Source organism: Haemaphysalis longicornis, unplaced genomic scaffold, assembly GCF_048455015.1.
Source record: "Haemaphysalis longicornis isolate Haplotype H1 unplaced genomic scaffold, Haemaphysalis longicornis Haplotype H1 scaffold_5, whole genome shotgun sequence".
NCBI classification, from domain to species: Eukaryota; Metazoa; Arthropoda; class Arachnida; order Ixodida; family Ixodidae; genus Haemaphysalis; species Haemaphysalis longicornis.
This window is the reverse complement of record NW_027526385.1, coordinates 2,155,326-2,174,715: the sequence shown is the minus strand read 5'-3', so window position 1 is coordinate 2,174,715 and position 19,390 is coordinate 2,155,326. Positions and strand designations below refer to the sequence as shown.

The 19,390-nt window shown below is 51.4% G+C and overlaps 1 protein-coding gene across 3 annotated transcripts; it reads left to right on the top strand.

Moving 5' to 3' along the window:
- Window positions 1-131: 131 nt before the first annotated feature.
- Window positions 132-17,937, top strand: Cox10 (Cytochrome c oxidase assembly factor 10). 3 transcript variants are annotated; one of them, XM_077669762.1, is made up of 7 exons: window positions 132-354; window positions 2,380-2,498; window positions 3,544-3,862; window positions 6,256-6,380; window positions 8,270-8,340; window positions 12,474-12,709; window positions 15,693-17,937. In XM_077669762.1, the coding sequence occupies exons 2-7, from the start codon at window positions 2,397-2,399 to the stop codon at window positions 16,109-16,111; spliced, it is 1,272 nt and encodes a 423-aa protein (XP_077525888.1). In that variant the 5' UTR covers window positions 132-354; window positions 2,380-2,396; the 3' UTR covers window positions 16,112-17,937. The 3 variants fall into 3 exon arrangements, with proteins under 3 accessions (XP_077525888.1, XP_077525890.1, XP_077525889.1); XM_077669764.1 differs by having other exon boundaries at window positions 296-388; XM_077669763.1 differs by lacking the exon at window positions 132-354 and adding an exon at window positions 400-836.
- The last annotated feature ends 1,453 nt before the right edge of the window (window positions 17,938-19,390 follow it).

Here is a 19,390-nt window from a genome sequence, read left to right as displayed (position 1 = left end):
AAAAAAAATGCCTCTAATACCGTTGCCGTCGCTGGAGCACGGCCGCTGGATGAAAGGCGCACTGTGCGCTCTCATCCAGCGGCCGTGGCTGGAGTGCTTGGGAGTGCCGCGGACAGCGTGGCCTCGGGTACTTACGTCGCTTACGTGGCTCGTACCACAAATGGTTATTTGTTGCTTTAAGAAACGCAACATAACAATTGCCTTTACGGCAATAATTTTTTCAGAGAGAAAAACGCTCTGAGTTTCTCGAGCTGATTAGGCATCATCGTCATCATCGTGGTCTTGTCGTCATGGCCGACGTCAACATTTCTGTTCTGCTGTTGGCCGTGCGGCAGCGTGGTCAATGAGACGCCGGTAATTCATTCTCTTTCCTTGGTAGGCGAAAGTGGTACGGACTTTCTCGCTCGGGCAGGGTGCGGGAGGGTGTGAAACGTGGTGCAGACCATTGATCTCGCCGGTGGCGGATTTTAAGACTGCGCGCTGACGCTCCAGCGTACTCTGCACACCGCGCGAAAAATGTGTGTGCCATTTGGGAAGTCGCGTCCCAGAGCTGAAACATTTGCGAATCGTGCTGGTTGCGCTGGTTTCGTTTACGGGACAGGCGCCCTGCAGTCCGAGCGGCTGTGCTAGCACGCACTTGTTCCCGACTGCAGTTGCGTGGCGATGCGAGGCGACGCCGGCAGTTGTTTCTGACCTTGCGTTCTGACCTTTGGTGAAAAACGACGGGTCAAGGTGCCAGCGCCGCCCTCTAATCGTCCTGGCCGTGTCCGGGCCCTGCAACGTGTGTCGCCTTCAAGGATGCCATCACCGATCCATCATTAGCTGCTCGAGAGCTGGTAATCACCCCTGTCACGCCATATGCACATGCTTGCGATGGCACAATGTTAGGGATTTTCCTTACAGTAAATTCGCTGTTTGTTCTCATAGATTTGTTGCATCGACCCCGTCGTCCTGTCACATGGACGATTTCAAAGATCAGCTGCTGCCTCCGTGCACCGCTTAAAGCACCTCAGCAAAACACGCAGCCGGATAAGTGAATGGGTCTTCTTGAGATATGGCCACCAAGACACGAAAGGATCGCAGCACTTGTGATCTCATGTTGTGTTTCTGCTGTCCTCATCCTTGGGTGTTGTTTTGTATGGCAACTTCACGTAGAGGAGGAGGTGGTACCAAGGAGGGGCTAAGTTCAGTCCTCGACGTCAAAACTTGCGAAAATAATTTCGCACGCGCCCTGTGCACTTTTTCGTCAGATCGCCCAGTGGAATTGCTGTTTGTCTTGGAAGCAGCGTTGCCAAGTCTGCAGTTGGACAGGCCGTGAAACTTGGCCTTCCTAATGATCTTGGTTAGGGGAAGGTCAGGTCCTACGTGTGCGAAGGCTGCTGGAGCTGTGTTCAGAAGCTTGGTACCGCTGGCACTGATTCAGGTTGGCCCTTCAAGGCAGCAAGTGATGTGTTCTGTTAAAGCCACACGCGGAGTGAAATATTTCGTAAGTGCACCACAATGCGGTATGGCACAATCAGTAGTGTTTAAAATGCCAGGTGTAGCAATTTTGCAACGACCCAAACATTGAAAAACACAGCAGTGGGGTCTCTGGGATGAGTACAGTGCTTGCACATTCAATGCTTAGCCATTTTCTGGAATGCGTAAGTGCAATAGGTGACTGGTAAAAAGCGCAAAGGCTCATGGGTGCATTGTCTGCTCCCGCGGAGTCCTGCCACTTCTGGTTCGAGAGCTCTTCTCGCCCCCGTAGGCCGGCGGCTTTCACGCGAGCGTGTGCTTGTTGTTTATCTGTTCTGACCGAAAAAAAAAACGCTCATGCATCGCGCATGCAATGAATAACAACGATGAATCTTACTAGGGGCTCTTCTGAAAGGTAAGCACCCTGTGACGAATAAACAACACGCACACGCGCGCGTAAAAGCCGTCGGCGTTTGGGAGCCCAGGCGAGATCTCGAACCGGAAGTGGCAAGAGCAGACAATGTACCCGTAAGCCTTTGCGCTTTTTACCGGTCACTTTTTGGAATAAGTAGTAAAAACTGGCATGCGTGTGCCTCGTGTGAGCCATTTGGAAAGGGCATCCAAAGGCTTCCAAGTTGGGCTGTGCAAGGTGGTGCAAATATCCAGATGCTGCACATCTTGGCTTCTTGTTGGTGAGTGTATCGCCTGCATTGCTTATTCTGTGAACTGTTGACAAGCAGCAGTAATGCTGTCAGTGAAAAAAACCCTGGTTGCACTTACACGCTATTTATTATCGTAAAAAGACTGCTTACATTTTGTGTGCTGAGACAGGTTTTCGAAGGAAGCTTGAAGGGCTGATCACCCACTAGGGCAGGCCAGCCCCGTCCTCTGGCCGTTCCCCTGAGAGTAGAGCACTTGCAGGTGACGCCCCCGGGGCCATGCTGTGCCAAGCCATGCTGTCGCTGCCCTGCCTGGCTCGCTCCCAGCTCAAGACCAGGGGCAGCGTCCGCTACTTGCGCAGGGTCTACCGCCCACACAGCGTGAGTCCCTCGCGGCAAGCGATTGTCTGCACGACACCCAGAGCCACGGGTTTGATTGTCACTTGTGGAGTAGCCCCAGAAGGGTTACTATGTGATGTTGTGTGCAGTGGTGGCTGATTTAGTCTTGTGACAGCATGCAAGAGGGCCTTAGTGGTGTTCTGTCAGTGCACACGAGTCTGGGCTGCCAGCTGGGCTCTGGGAGGATAGCAGCCACGCTTGTATTTGACCTGTGTGATGCTTCCGGCGTGGAAGATGGCTGTACCAACAAGACAGGACATGCGTCCTGTTTCCCTCACTGCGTTCCATCGTCCTCCCCCCATTGTGTTACGCCCGTCAGAGCAGCCAACCAGGCAGCTTGCACTGTCACAGCTGAAGCGGACTTCAGATACCCTGCTTGTTTGTCAGATTGCACACATTGGAGGGCTTTGTGCTGAAACACAGTAATGTTGAGTTGGAACACTGAAGGAAACCGAGTGTTTACAATATGAGCAGAACACGGTCTGATGTACCGAGCTTATATACTAATATACTGGTATACGAATACACTGGTAGATATGGTACTGGTATATACTAATATATGTCAGAGGGAAATCTGGCGGCAGTGTTTAGGCGTCCCGCACTTGAGCAAGCGTGCCGTCATGTACCGAGTAGGAACATTCCACCTCTTGGGGGCATGGCCCAAGTTACCTGTGGTTTCAAAAACGAACGTTATTGTGGACGATTATTTAAAGTTTTATTAATAAAAAGCTGGAGTACCAAAAGATTTCTTTGTCAGGGATTGTTTAGAAGCTTCATGCTAGACAAACAAGAAAAGTTGCTCTTCTTTGTTGGTTTTGGCCTCGAGAGCAAAAAGAAGCCATGTGTCTACTAGCCAAGCCAAGTAGGAAAGGAGCGTTGCTGGCTGCTATGGCAGCACCCACAACAGCACGCGTTTGCAGCAACAGTTTTATATTAGTATGAAACCCTTTGACCTGATGCATGCCGCACGGTCAGCCCTAAGTGGCGGTTTGTATTTTCCTTCCCCCCCCCCCAAAATGGCGACCAGGCTCGTCGGGCGAGCACCTCGGCACCCCAGGTGGCTGTGGACGAAGCGAAGGGCAGCGGTGCCGAGCCGCTGGTGGCCGTGGCCCCCGTGGGGGAGCCGCCCGTGCTGCACCTGGCGCGGTCGGGCCGGCTGGTGGCACTCACGGAGGACGCGGCCAGCCACCACGGCACCCTCATTGTGCTGCCCGTGCACCCCGCGGTGGAGGCCGTGGGGAAGGAGGCCACCCCCCCGGGGGTGGACCAGGAGTGGCACCTCAGGCGGAGGGACTTTGCCCGGCTGCCCTCCTGCTACATGGCCCTGGGCAAGATACGCCTTACCGGTGGGTGGGCCACCCCTCGGAGCGGCCTCTCAGGGTCAAGGTGGGGTGGGCTGAGAGGGAGAAAAAGGGGACTGCGCACCAAACTGTCTGTCGAATCCAGGAGAGGCCGTTGGACAGTTATACCTGGTGTACGAGTTTCAGTGGTGCCATTCATTTCAGCACGCTTCAAGTGGGCACTTTCTAAATGTTTGCCGCTTTGACTACTGGCCTTGGTTCATGCATGATGCGATGACTGAACACAAGCCAGGCTGTTGGGGTGATGGCTTCACGCCACACTTGTTATCACATGGAGACACAGGCCCGCAGAGGCGAAGTTCTCGTTGCAACGAACTGTTCTAAGGCTGCCGCTGTGTCTGTCTCTCACTCTCAACCAATTCGTTTGTTAGGCAACAGGTGTTTTAAATGATTTTATTATCAGTGTTTCAACTGTCTCCCTTTCAGTTGTGTCTGGAGGGATTGCTCTGTGTCCCGTTCATTCCTGGCTGTGACAAGCAAAAACGCCCATGTGTACGAGATTTCGGCGCACGATAAAGATCCCCAGGCGGTCAAAATTAATCCGGAGCCCTCCACTACGGTGCGCCTCATCGCCTGCGTTGCGTCGGCGCGTTAAACCCCACAATCAATCGAATGGGCCACTGATCAAAGAGCGGCCACTAGGTTACATTGGTGCCTTTCCTTTATTGCTGCATTTATCCACGCTCTTAAAACTCTCTGCGGGTGGGCTGCTTAAAGAGGCACTGAAGTGTAAAAGCAGGTCGACCTACATTGACAGACTAGAGTGTTGGGAACACAAATACACCCTCGCGGTAACGCCAGCTTCCTATTGAGGCAGAAAATGCCAAAAGTGGAAAACAAATACCACTGCCCCTACACTTTCGCACTACATTTTGTGACTTCTTGAACCTTGAAGGGTGCAGGGTTGGAGGATCTGGCCTAAGCACTTTTCTGAAACAAGCATTGAGGCAGTAGGAACATGTGAATCTGAAACGTTTGCTCAGTGAGTCAAGTTTCTCTCTATAAACACTGTCCTTAATTCGATTTTGTGAGTGTGTGTGTGTGTGTATACGTGTGTATTTGCTTGATACAGTTGACTTCATATTGGTTGTTAGTCTTGCCTACCGGTGTTATATAATTTGCAAACTAACTCTGTTGATGATTTTATGTGCTCCCCCTTACTCTATGCCCCACCCCATGGGCCTGTAAGGTATCTTGAATAAATAAATAAATAACAATGACGGGGGGGAGAAAATGTGGTTGATTCCTTTGTCATAGGAATCTGTAAAGCACGACAGTGAAATATGCAGTGAAATCTGCAGCTGAGCATGATTTGCGGGTCGGTGGCTGTCTTGTGGGTGTGCTTAGCGAGCGATGTCCTGCTGGCAGATCGCCGCAGCAAAGGTGTACTGGCGTCATTTGCGTGACGGATATGACGTCAGTGACATCTTGGTGTATTCCGGCATAAAACGCTTCCATGTTAAAAAATAAAACCCGAAAACGAACAACCCTAAGTGTAACGTACTCTTTAGTACTGAAGGTTGCTTCCCTGCAAGAAGACCCTGTGTGCAGGGGTGCACCCTTTACAGGCCGCTTGCTTCGTTGTACCGGCGTCACTTCCGTGACGGCTATGATGTCAGTGAAATCTTGGTGTATCCCGGCATAAAGCGCTTCCATGGTTAAAAGAAAGATGAAAGCTGACTTTTACCTGAGGAAGTCATCAGGTTGATGAAGTGTGGAAGTGAAGCCCTGTGACTGAGCTAGCCAGTAAGGAAGTAATTTGGTAAGCAAACGAATTGGCGCTCCTAGTACAGGAAACTCAGCTTCAGTCAGTGCCTTGCCAATGCTTTCCAGCATGGGAGTGCACTTTGCTTGGTTGGGTGGCCCTGGGTCAGTTTTCCTTCTAGCGACCGGGTGACCCACGGATTTGGGCGGGAATGAGGGGCTGGTTTTAGGTACTTACACAACTGTAACAAAAAATACACGCGAGCACGATTTGTTCTCTGACTGCGTGGGCGTGATTTGTGGCAGCCTGTGAAAGTTGTGTGCAATATCCTGCAGTTGTAGCCAAGTGTGTGCGATTCCTGCTTTGGATGCAGGGGGGCATGGCGGGTTGGACTCCCCTAGTGACAGGTACATTTCTGTTTGTCAAAGCTGGGCTGGGCAGGCCACTGTCACAGAAATTTGGAGCCTTCAACACTTTGGCTCGCAAAGTGTGGTTTCCTCGTGCCCGATGAGTGGGCTGAATGAGGTGTCCCGCAAAAGTCGAGTTGCAGTTGCACGTAGCGTGGGGAAAAAAAACTGATTTGTGTCGGGAGGCCGTGCCATCGCCTTGGGACTGAAGCGGCCTCGGCAGTGGTGCCTGACCGTCTCTGCCCCCCTCTCCCCTTTGTGTGCAGGGCTGGTGGTGACGACCACCCTGGCGGGCTACGCGATGGCCCCGGGTGCCTTCGATCCCTGGGTGGTGCTGTTCACCGTGGCAGGCACCACGCTCACCTCGTGCGCTGCCAACGCCATCAACCAGGTGCGGGTGGGCAATGGGCGTGCCTCGTCTGGGAGCGGTCACTGGTGATGCTGGGCAACACCCGCACCTTTTGCACCAGGGCCTTCACAACTGGAAGGGGGACAGGCAGAAAAGATGGGAGGGGAAAGAGGCAAAGAACCCGCAGTTTCTTTTAAAGCACGTTCTTCATCAGTCTTAGCAGAGATAAAATTCTTATAACTCATTTTATATCACTCAGAATCACAGCCCAGCACTTTACGCAAGCTATCTTTTCCGTCCTGCAAACCACTTGACTTCATCTGACCAATTTTTGGTAGTATCGCAACACTTGTATTTACTTTATCATAATTTTTGGAATTTTTTCCCTCTGTGCATTGTCACCAGAATGGGCCTCATGACGATGACTGCTCCCTCTAAGGGGTGCACCACAATAAATGATGCAGATATTGCGCCCACATTGTTCCCCACAGGGGCTGTGGCACTGTTGGAGTGCTGTAGCCTCCTTTGGCTCCTGGTTGCACCGCTCCCTGTGAGTCTGGATGCCTCCTCCAGTAGACCTCCTCTTGCAGCTGTTGTCGGTTCACTTGAAGCTCCGTGTTATTCGTCAGTTGGTTCCAGAACCCAGTTAAACCTCGTTGTTCTCAAAGCGCCTCACCTGTCATCTGTGCAGCCCATTTGAAGATCACCTGGCTGTGCCTATCCCAGTCGCGGCTATGCGTGCATTCGGCCCACCCACCAGAGGGGCATGGCGAGGGGCAGAGCGTTTCTTTCTTTGTAAACTGCAGCAGGCCCGCAGTGAGGGAAGCAGCACAGTGGTCCCCACAGATGGTACGAATGTTGCTAGAGCAGTGGGCCAGGCCAGTTCACGGCCTGGAAACAGTGCCCAACTGGGTGGGAGACAGAGGGAAAACCAGCAAGACTGGACACGTGCAGCGGAACACTGCTGATATGTCCCCCAGACTGGTGACAACCCGCTTTTTATGACAGATCGCCACGGTCCTAGCAAACTCCTTACAGAAACAATGCATTAAAAACCCCGTTTGTACAACACACGGGTGTACATGGTCTGCTTCATACGGTGGACCCTGACAGGGATAGGCGCAAAATAGGCATTTTATTTTTAGAAACTTTACATTTCAGTTGGGGGTTGGCAAATTATACAAGGACGAGCTAACTGTAGTAGTTTAAGTAAGTTCTTAGTGCACCTGTCACATGAGACGGTTTTTTTGAGGCCAGCACTTACCTGTGCCCTGATAATACAACCCCTTGGTCATGCGACGCTTTCGCACGGTTCCTTGAAAGTCATATTTTTGGGGTTCTACGGCTCTATCAGAAAGTTTATCATGCACACGAGCTTGGTAGTGTGTACCTCCGCCCGCGAGTTCTGTGTCTGGGTACTACTTGGCCAACAAGCTGCAGGTTCCTTCAAGATTGAGCATCTGTTTTTTTTCATTTTCCGTTTTTTTCTGGGGGAGTTTAATTTTTGCAGCGTTGTTTCTGCCAAAGTGCCTCTAGAGGGCATTGCAAAGGACATCAGGTTAGGGTGCCTCGATGCCAGCGCCGCCGTACAGGCTGGAGACACCCTTTGAGTGGTGCCGTGCCTCCACTGTTGGGTCAGAATGGTCAAAGCAAAGTTATCGTTTCTCACAAGACTCAGCAACGCGAAATAGATAGGATGATTCAAATTTTGTGAGTTAACTCATTGCGGCGAAAATTATCGCGCGGTCTTGCTACGGTGATAGCTGTGTGGGTGAGCGAGTGACCCAACTTACGTGGCTCCACCCTGTACGGTGGGGACACGCATGAATTGAGGCCCCCTACGTCGTGTGGTGGGCCAATTGTCAGGAGCCAGCAGGGCCTTGCCCAGCTGTCTGTCCATTCATCGTGAATGCACGTGTGTGTGGCTGCAGTTCCTGGAGGTGCCCTACGACTCGCAGATGAACCGAACCAAGAACCGGGTGCTGGTGCGGGGCTTTCTCAGGTGAGCTGCCTGCCTGCGTGCCTGTGGAGGACCTCGCTGCTTGGGGTGTGCTTTGTACCTCGCTCCCTGCTCACTGTCATTTGTGGGGCTGCTGGCGACTGAATGGGAGGCCTGCTCGTGCTGTCGTGCAGTGCTGTCCCACAGAGGCAGACTGGTTGGGGAGTTTGCCAGACTGAGGCTTGCACAGCTGTGTCGGCACACAAGGCAGTACTGACGGGGAGGAAAGGAATTTGCAAACAGCGTGGTGTGCACCTATTTGGAATGTGCCACTATTTTGAGATTTCAGCTGCAAACTGTGCCCCCAGTCAAACTGAGAAGCGGATGTGGGGCGGGCACTGCGGGCAGTAGCACTTCCCTGGTCATCACCTGCGACAGAGCGTAGTGTTCTGGCCCCCACCATATTGAAAGGGGCCGTAAAGAAGTTTTGATTCATTAAAGAGGCTGCTTTGTTGTGGTAGCAGTGACACCAACTTTACCATAAACACGGGTGAGACAGCTGCGCCTATGGCGCAGTTTTGATACAAATGTGTTTTCCTGCGCCGGGCTGCTCCTAAAGCTTGAAATTCGCAAAAATTGCGCCAAACTGCTCCAAAACAGTCTGAGAGCCAAGAATTTTAATGCCCCGTCAGTTTGAGTGCAGAAAAATGCTTACTGATGGCATAATTTTCCAGCACCCCCAGGGTGGTGATGTTTGTAAATTTTTAATTGATTGCTCATTCAATAAAAACCCGCAGGAAATTGTCCCCGGGATAGTCTTTTCGAAAATCACAATGTCGGGTTGCACACGTTATATTCTGTGCGTTTTTAAACTTTTTCCCATCGAAAACCATTGCAAAGTCCTGTAGAAGAAATACCTATGTGTACTGAGGTGACAAACTGCTTGTGCAAGTTGATGAAAAAACAACTATCTTCGGAGCGCTGTATCTCCGGAACGACATCACTGGGCGCCGCCGTCTTGGTGTGGCGAAGATTGGAAAACGTGGCCGCCGGGCAAAGCTCATGTTTCAGGCAGAGTGCTCTTCGCTGATTTTTACCGTTGTTTTGGTTATGGGGGTGGCTGGGTTTACATTTAGTCGTTTGATCTGTTGCGGGAAGTTGCGCGAATTGAAAGAGAGGAGTTCATCCTAAAACAGCGTGGGGCCCGTGAATTCGCCATGTTGCGGCCTTGAGTGTGAGGAGTGGTGCGTGCTTGAAGTGAAAATTTGGACTCATTGCGGTGTTATAAAACGCTGAGTTATTGCTGCCTTTGACAGTGCCTTTGAATGGGACGATCGACACTGCAGAAGTGGCAGCACGGGCTACATCGCCGCAAAATGTTCAAGCAGTGTCCAATAACGGGACGGGTTCTTATTGCACGCTAGTAATAAAGGTTCATCTATCTGAAGTGAAATTTAATGCTAAAAAGGAGGCGGCTAAACATGCCAACTTTACTCAAATTACGATTGTTGTAAATGTGCACCTTGGGAATTGAAATGGGGGTGGCGCTGGTGGGGTGCGACTACTGTCACTTTGCTGTGCGCAACTTTTGCCGTGGCTCTACACTTGAGCGTAAAGCCCAGTCTGGGAATACACAAATAATAATTTAGGCATTGACATGATAGTAAAAATGCCTTACAATTGTTCAGTTTCTCAATTTGATATTCTCAACGGCGCTCCACGCTATCCATGCATAGAGCCTAAGAATTTAAAAATTTATGTTGATGTTTGATTGTAGGGTTTAACGCGCCGACGCAACGCAGGCAATGAGGCGCGCCGTAGTGGAGGGCTCCGGATTATTTTTGACCACCTGGGGATCTTTAAAGTGTGCCAAAAGCTCGTACACACGGGCGTTTTTGCTTTTTGCCTCCACCAGAAAAGCGGCCGCCGCGGCCAAGAATCAAACCCGCAAGAATCAAATCGTGCTCAGCAGCTCAACGCCTTAGCCACTGAGCCACCGTGGCGGGTAGAATTTAAAAATGGTTGGTAAGATGTAGTGCAGTTCGTATCTTTTGATACTCTGGTAGAAAAACTCTATCGAAAGGCTGTTTCAGTGTTATGTACGTTCAAAACCGATTAGAAAGTGCACTTCCCCCCCTCCCTGAGTTGCCAAAATTTGGATTTTTTTAGGCTCCTAAGGTGACATAATAAAGGTTCTTCTGCTCCAAATCAAGGTTCTTCTGCTCCAAAATCGAGATTTCGCTGCTCCAAAAATTGCTCCCAAATGTGGTTCAGCTGTCTCACCCCTGCATAAACCTATCGCCAATAATCGAGATACTGAGGAAAACATACAAAGCAGGGGCCACTCCGCTGCCCTTCTCTGGTGGCATCTCTGTGACATCACGGAGTGGTGTTTTAGTGTGGCAGCCGTCGACCTCAGCCACTGCCAAGAAACATGGCCGGGCAATGGCGGTTGAGGAGAACTTCTTGCTGGGCTAGTTGGTGAATAGATGCCACGATTTGAAGCGCAACAAAAACACACGGACGAAGAACAGAGTAGACGAGACGTCTACTCTGTTCTTCGTCCGTGTGTTTTTGTTGCGCTTCAAATCATGGCAATTGTGGTGGGGCCTGTAGTTCTGTTTGGCCGCAAAACTTTAATACTAACGTGCAGTCGCCATGCTGATTGCTATGCATTTAGTGCTGGCCCATATGGCACCGCTTCTGCCCATGTTACATCTGTGCAGCATGAAATGTGGAAATGTTAACAGCGGAGCTATTTGAGTTCCAGCCGTGCTGGATGCCGCTCCGAAATCGGTGCAGCAAAGTGGAAAGGGGGAAGTGGTGAGGAGTCGGTGAGCAGGTGTGGGGAGTGCCATCGCAGCGCAGGTGTCGGGGATTGGCTGTGCCCAGCGATGACGTAAGCTCCGCAGTTTCCTCACTCTTCGCATCTCAATTGCAAAGCCAGCCATATATTTTTTAAATATTTTGTGCGTTTTTTGGTTGGAAAAAAAAAAAAACTTTGTTCAGTGGCTTTAATGGAATTCAGTGGCTACCAAAAGCTAGCTCGTTCAAATTGAACAAAGTTGTACTTTGTCTTTGTGGCCTGTTTAAACTGTTCGAGGCAGGGAGTATTGTTACATGGTTGCAGGACAGGGGCCACGAATGATGAGAGAGGCGAATGATGTATTTACTTTATATTTACCTGACAAAGCGTGACAGAGCCCACACAGAGCTTTGTCGTCGGAGGCTGCGACCACAGAGCCACGCTCCACTGCCCTCTTCGTTGTCTCTTGTGACAATATGCACATGGGCGATAGATGCATGGGCTATGAGTGCCTGGGCAGGTATTGCGTCTGCTGCGACACGTGGTCATTCCGTGCCTGTTTGGGGCCACAGCTTGAGCCCTGAAGGACAGCTGTGCAACTGCAGCGTGGCCCTTCCCACCTTCACCACTGCCGAGCGCCCCTGCCTGCTCTGCAGATGCACAGAAGCAGAGGCGGTGCTATGGGAGCACAGGTGCGCACCCAGGGGCAGCGTCAGCTGGTGGGGTGGGGCCCATTACCCGAGACGTGACTGCTTTCTGTGGGTGCTGCGGATGGTCAGGGTTGGCCGGGAGGCAGCACCTTCCCCTTGTGGGCGGCTGGCTGGGAAGCCGTGGCGGGCGCGCTTGCTCCGGAGTGGCCGCAGTGTCAGCACTGGCCGTCGGAAGGCCCTACAACAAGCAGGGGACAGTGACCGGCCAGACCGTGCAGTGATGGCGGCCCCCGTCTGCATGTCACCAATGCTCGGGAAAGTGCCAGGTGCACGTTCAGAACTGCTCGAGACGTCGTTCTGGTTAGTGTTGAAGCTTGCAGTGCCCTAGTCCATTGGTCCCTTTCTTGCTCCCTTTCGAAAAGGAGTGTGCCCTGCAATGTCATACTATCCGCCAAACAGGGGAAGTGTGGGGGCAGGCCTTATTTGCGCACCCCCACTGTTGTGCTGCCCCGCATGTCCGCTGCTCCCAGCGTGGGGACCTTCTCGGTGGGGCATCCTGGTAGCAGTGCTCTGGGAAAGAGGCCTCGTGGTGAGCGGTCTCTTCTGAGAAGCGGGGTCGCAACCCAACGAGGAGTGGGGTGGCAGTGGGGTGGGTGCTGCCATTGCATGCACGAACGAGCACGTGGAGGCACGGAGGCCCGAGCGGGGCGGGCGTCGTCCTCTCGCCTCCTCCTGCGCAGCCCCCTGCACGCGGTGGGCTTTGCGGCGGGCGCCTCGTGCCTGGGCCTGTGCCTGCTGGCGGGGGGCGCCAACGGGGCCACGGCGCTGCTGGCCGGGGCCAACCTGCTGCTGTACACGTGCGCCTACACGCCCCTCAAGCGCTGCTCCATCCTCAACACCTGGCTCGGCTCCGTCGTGGGGGCCATCCCCCCGCTCATGGGCTGGGCCGCCTGCACGGGCTCCCTGCTGGACGCCGGTGAGCGCCAGGGCGGGGGCAGCCTGGGGGCATTGAACGGGAGAGGGACCTCTGGAAGTTAAAGAAGATAAACGCACCCGTGCACTCCACACAGGTGGCTAAGCAGCAAAGCTGTGACGTGCGGCTGGTGTTCTTTCGCTCCCTCCAGTGCACCGTTCCCAGTTACCGGTGTTGGGAGGTGCAAGAGTGCAGCTGCGTCATCTATGAACCCAGCCACTCTTAGTTTGATAACAGCGCTAGGACAGGACACAGAGAAGGCGACACAAGACTGGGCGCTGACTAGTCAGCGCCTAGTCAGCGCTTAGTCAGTCAGCGCCCAGTCTCGTGTCGCCTCCTCTGTGTCCTGTCCTAGCGCTGTTATCAAACTAAGTATGTACCAACCAGCCCGAATTAACACAGTTTTCCAGCCACTCTCCTTGCTAACTTTTTTTGCGTATGCACGTGGGGTTATGCCAGACGAGTTTTCAGTGGACATGGGACGGGCAGATTTTCCTTTTGCCTAGCCACGCAGAGCTTCGCTTCAAAAAAGGAAGAACTGTGGTATTGAATCGTCTTTTCTGTAATAACACATAGGTGTGCTTAGGTGAATGGGAGAAAACCTGTGCTATGAAACCATCTTTTCTGAGGTAATGCATGGGTGTGCTTAGGTCTTGCACATTGTCTGCGTGTGTGATGGGTGCAGCTATAGCCAGTGGGTAGGTCACATGACAACCATTGAAGATACAGTGGAACCCCAATAATACGACTTTCAAGGGACCGCGCAAAAGCAGCGTGGTCTTGCATCATTTGCAAACTTTTTGCTAAAATCCCAAGCTTCTGCGGAAAAGAAACGCCTAGTTTGTGCCCCCCACCCCTGCACACCATCGGCACAAGCCTGTTAGCCATCCGGTGCTAGCGAACCAGCCCTGCGCCTCAAGTGCACAAGATAAGCTGGGAAGGCCGACGTGGCCGAGCAGATGGAGAGGGGAAAAGGCAAAAAGGGAATGACCATGCGACCCACTGGCTCATTTCCCGCAGCAGAACCTATGATGTCATACCAGCCAGCTCTGCTATTGGCGGAGGCCGGTGAAAGCAAATGCAAATTAGGCAGAGCTTATAAGCTTGCCGAATGAGCTATTTGAGCTTAAATTTAGGGCACATTTTTTTTTATAGCAGTAAAAATGGGGGGAGAAACAGTGGAAGTTACGAAAGCACACATAAACATAGAAGTATCGATGCATAATGTTGTTGGTACTGCACCCACTATGCTTGTTTTAGCTGCACAGCAGCTACACAGCTGCACAGTTTTCTTACACGCACTGGCCGATTGGCATAAGCAACGTTGTCTTATGTGACCCTGTTTGTCAAGGATATTCCATGTTTCACGAAATGATTACTCTCTACAGTAACAAAAACAAGCAAGGTGCAAATACGGTCAAAAAACAAAGCAACGGCAGACAACGGTCCGTGCATGAGTATGGTAGTGCCATCTGGGAAGATTGACGGCAAGCAGCACTGCAGTCAAATCACGCAGTGCAAGTTCGTTTGTTATGTGCACTTATGACTTCATTGCTGACGTCCCGAAAATGTACATTTTGACGGGAGAATCAAAATTTTAACCTAAATTGATTAATTTCTCAGTGAATGCGGCATCATTTGCTGCTGGACAAGCGCTAGGAGCACTGTAACACGCGAAATCTTTCGAAATAAACAAACTTGTATTTTGTCTTCACGGCCCCTTTAAGGTGACGGGCCAGCACCAAGAGTGAAGCAGCCTTTCACATTTTTGCAGAGCATCAGGGCATAAACCATGTGAGATGCGAGGGCCTGCACAGGTTCGTCGTCTCCGTGTGGAAGTTTCCCTTCATCACGCGAAAGTGACCACATATGTAGCAACTTGACTTAAACGCCCGTGCGAGAGACCATGCGGCGTCTCTCGGAGGCGCACTGTCCTTGCACCCACCCTGCCACTGCTGGGAGTGCGGCCGCACTTTTGAGTTTAATCGGGCAGTAATCGTGATGAGGCACAAAAGCCAGTGCATGTGAGGAATCGCCAAAGCTTATCAGATTTAGAAAAGCAAAGACGCATGCGTGAGCCACCCTTCCATTGCGCTAACAGATGCTGAGGTGGCTTTTCTGGATAATTCTTGTGGATGAGTTTGCCATTTCTTGTTTTTGTTTGGTTGTTCCACGGGTTTTATTGGGTCTGTGCAATAAAGTGTTGCGCTCATGGCGGATGATGAGCCCTTTTCCTTCTTTATATGCCACATGGCTTCCCAGTAATGAGCTCAGTTGTCAGCGCTCCCCTCTTCCTGCCCCGTGTCCTCCTCTGCACTGACTGTCATGAGTGACTTGCAACCAGCCCTCTTTGCTACCCCACTGCATTGTATGCAAGAATATGTGCTGCGTGGCTGGTGGAACTTTATCTGGATGCTTTGTTGGAGTGCAGTGTCACCATGTAAATATAGCAGTGACCCCATTTTGTGTGTGCCAGTAATACTAATCGTCATGATAGCACTAGTGGTAATACCGGCCGACACAGCTTTATATGCCCGCATAAATAGTGCTGAGTAAAGGAGACACACCACCCTCCCTGACTGCACACCCCGTTCCCAATTTTTTCCACAGTACTGGAATGACTTCGATGAGGTGCAACGGTTTGTGCACTCGTGTCCCCCTGTGTGCGGCCACGGAATGTGAGCGAGACAGGAGGGGAAATGTCATGTCCTAGGAGCCAGATAATGCCGCAAGCACTTGGCCTCTGTTGAGCTAGCAGCACCTGTTGCAGGAGAAGAAACTGCACGGCTACTGCGATTGGCATTTCATTGCACAATACCGGAATGACTTGTTCCTCCACCAGGTGCCGCTACCCCCGCCTTTACGTTTGCACCTACACAGCCTTGCATTCCGCGTTGGTTTCCATTGTGGCCATCTCTGGTTGCTTGCCGGTGCGGCCACAAGGGGCCGCTTGGCCTCCTACATGCATTGTCGCTTGGTGGTGCAGGCGGGTGTGTCCTGGGAGCGCTGCTGTACTCGTGGCAGTTCCCGCACTTCAATGCCCTCTCATGGAACCTGCGGCCCGACTACTCCCGGGCGGGCTACCGCATGATGTCGGTCACCCACCCGGACCTGTGCCGGCGGGTGGCACTCCGCCACAGTGTCTTCCTGACCGCCCTGTGCTGCGTGGCCGCACCCCTCAGTGGGCTCACGAGCTGGACGTTTGCGGCCGCCTCTCTGCCGCTCAATGCCTACCTGCTGCACCGAGCGTGGCGCTTCTACCGGGAGCCCGACAGCGCCACGTCGCGGGCCCTCTTCCGCCTGAGCCTCGCCTACCTGCCAGCCCTCATCGTGCTCATGCTGCTGTTCAAACGACGGGGCGACGGGACTGCGAAACAGCCGCCGCTACCCGCCGTGGGCTCCTGAGGACGCGCTCCGTGTTGCGACGATAGGTGGAAGACATTGCGTGCAGCCAGAGCAGAGGTGGATAACGATTGGAGGAAGAAGGCTGCAAAGGGCTCCGGATCATCTTGGGTCATGAAAGCAGTCGGCCATCAGTCGGTGGTCGGACAAATGGATGGGTACAATGGGGATGTTGGATGCACAAGATCTGTTGTGGGCTGTTGCGCTCGTACCAGCGACAAGTTCAAAGGAAAGAAGAGGGAAGAAAAGAGCTGCCCCATTCACAAGGTGTGAGGCCCTTTCTCCGAAAGGTGGGAGCCAGCACTGAGCTGCAAGCAATGGCCTCTGAATGGGTGCACATTCCAGGATAACACGCACATCAAGCCACCTGCTGCTGCTTCAACGCAAATAGTAATGTCTTCAAAAAGTGCGTGCATTGTGCGTGGCAGAAGCGGTTTTGGCTGCGTATTTGCGATGTGCCATGCACGATGATACGCGAGCCCGGTGATGCCTCTGGATTGCCTTTCTTTCCCTCACAAAATATTGTTAAATGATAGGCTTATTTATGTACTGTACAGCTGTTCTCACACCCTGGACATGTGTGTGATAGCAAGTACTTAACGCACAGCAATGTTGTGGCCTGTGTTTTTAATGGTTTGCACGGCGACTTCAAGCGAGTGCGTACATATTGTACATAGTGCTTAGGTTTGTGTAGTAACGAATTATAAAATAATGTTGCTTTCAATTCATTGCTATTTTTGTTGAGTGCCATAGGCTGCTGTGTTTTGCTCAAGATTAATAAGCCGGGTTCATAGTAAGTATAGGAAACAGTTAGCAGTAATATAGCATTGCAGATCACACATTATTGTTTGAATTGAGACAAAAACAAACCCTAATAAAACTTGATTTTCTGAAAACTCCTTACCCTCTCGTCATCATTGGTATGTCCATAATTATGAGCTCTCTAAGGCACTGGTGCGAGCCAGTTTGACTACATTGCTGGTCTTCCGTGTCAGTACAAGCATGGGCTCAGCTAACTGCACATCATCAGCCTGGACGTTCTGAATTCATTGCAGATCGCTGACAGCAAGACTTCACCAAGATCCGAAACCTGTTCAGGGTGCTATGCTAGCTGCTTTGCTAACATCAAAAATGTAGCTCCACCCTGCAAGAAATCGGGAATCAGTCAAGTGGTCATTACATGTGTTCTGTCAAATTATTTACAAGCTTTGCAATTGACTGAACAAGGTCAGTTTGGTCCACTGATGCTATGATATTTATCCATTTTATAGTCATGACAACTCAGCCTTAGCATTCTTGGAAAGTAGTATCCATTATTTAACGAAATGGCCCCCATTGTTCAATCGCACTAACGAGACTTGTACATGTGGAGAAAAAATTACAAGTAGCTTACGTGTGAGCGTTAACGTGCTTCTAATGGAAGGCACCCTGTCCACCTAACTGTCGCACGTCGGAAAAGAAAGAAGGCATGTTTGAAATTGAGCATACTGTATGTGGTAGCACCCTTCATTTATTTATCACAGTGCTTCCGTGACTAGCAACTTTGCAGTGAGGCTCCAGCATCCTCAAGCTTGAGATAAAACACTGGGCACTCGTTGAGCCGCAGTGCACGAAGTCGCAGCAGTGGCGAGGCTTTTTGGCGCTTGGAAGCTGAAATTTCAGTTCTTGATGAAGTACTTCTTCTTCCCTTGTGTTCCACGCTGCTACGCTGAAAGCTAGCCTCACAGAAATGCGGCGAAACAGTTGCATATGTTGCTTGCATTGGTTACAAAGGTCGTTGCACCTGTAAAGCCCTAGCAGTTGTTCAAAATAAAACCCTGCTTCCATTGAACCTGTCTCCCTTCTTCATTGCGGTGTGCGTGTGTGCTACGGGGCTGCTCTTCTCGACGTAAGAAAGTAAGGCCCTCTTAAAGAATGATTTCACTAGCTGATGTATGTCCACCCCCACGCAAGCATGTCCTCTCTCCTGTGTGTTGCCATGCGCAGGATTACAGTTTTTACCATGGAATCATTGAGAGGAATCGGGGGGAGGGGGGGAGTGCCTATGCGCATACATTTTCCCACTACCTGTGGTCATAGTCTACGCTCATGGCAATTCTTGGAAGGGTGCCTGTGCTCTGCGTGGCTAACTTCATGTGTTGCTTCAGTAGCTGCACAAAGTGTGAACAGGAGGAGCCAACATTGTGCAGGCAGCTTCCAAGGCACATTGTGCCATTTTTTCCCTTTTTGGCGGTACAGAAGGGGCATGTGCCGCACTCGTTCTTTCCCGTCCGGCCCTTTCCCGTCTGGCTGTCTCCCGCTGCAGCTGTCCCAGCACTGCGCGATGTGGGTGAAATGGAGCATGGCCTCTTCTCGGGTGCTGAGCTGTGGGTGTGTGACAAGAATCTGAAAGATGGGAAGCTAGGTTTTGGTGAAACTAAATGGCTAAAGCCGATGGGGAGTTTGATAAGCACGTCTGCATTGCAGTGAACGCATTTTTTTAATTTTTGAGGTGCAAAAATGAGAATGTTGTAAATTTTGCTTAGAGTGTGGTCCAGCAAGACCAGGCATCTGATGAAGCAATTCACTGCTCTACTCATTCGACGAAAGACCAGAAAATTAAAAGAAAATTGCTTGTCTTAGATAAAAGTTCTCCATTCCGAAGTAGGTTTGCCCATATACTCCCAGTAGTTCACACTTGTGGGCAGCAGCTTGAATTGAATGGGCACGAACCTTGGCCTTCTTTGGAATGCTTCTAGTTCATACCAGTAGCAAGTGTGAGGTGTCCAAGGGCTGTCTTCAGTTAGCCATGTCGCACTCGGCAGCCTGCAAATGTGCTTGCAGTGCCGAGACGCAAAATTTTTCAAAAGCTGCATAGTACAAACAAGGACACGTACCTTCCCTTGTTGAGCAATGTCTTCTGAGGTGAATGTGGTCTGGTGGAAAGGGCCACAAAATGGGGGCTGAGAGGGGCTGAACTGAGGCACAGTGCAAGTGCTGTTTACCGCATGTTTACGATGGCCAGAAGTCTCACTTATTGGAACACTTGGGGTACTTGGGATTTGTGCTATTCATGGACTGCAAAATCAAAATCCGCAGAGGGCAAAGAGTTGGAAACAACAGTCTGGTTGTAAATATACACTGCAGTGTCAAGAAACACGTACAACACACTAATCCTTGCAATTGCCTGTCTGGTCGTCGTGCACCTGCCTAGTTGCAGGAGTAAATTTGCGTTTTAGTGTGCGTGTGCACACCAGCATCCCCGTTGTAATCCACTACTCGTTGGGGACGGTGTCAAATGAG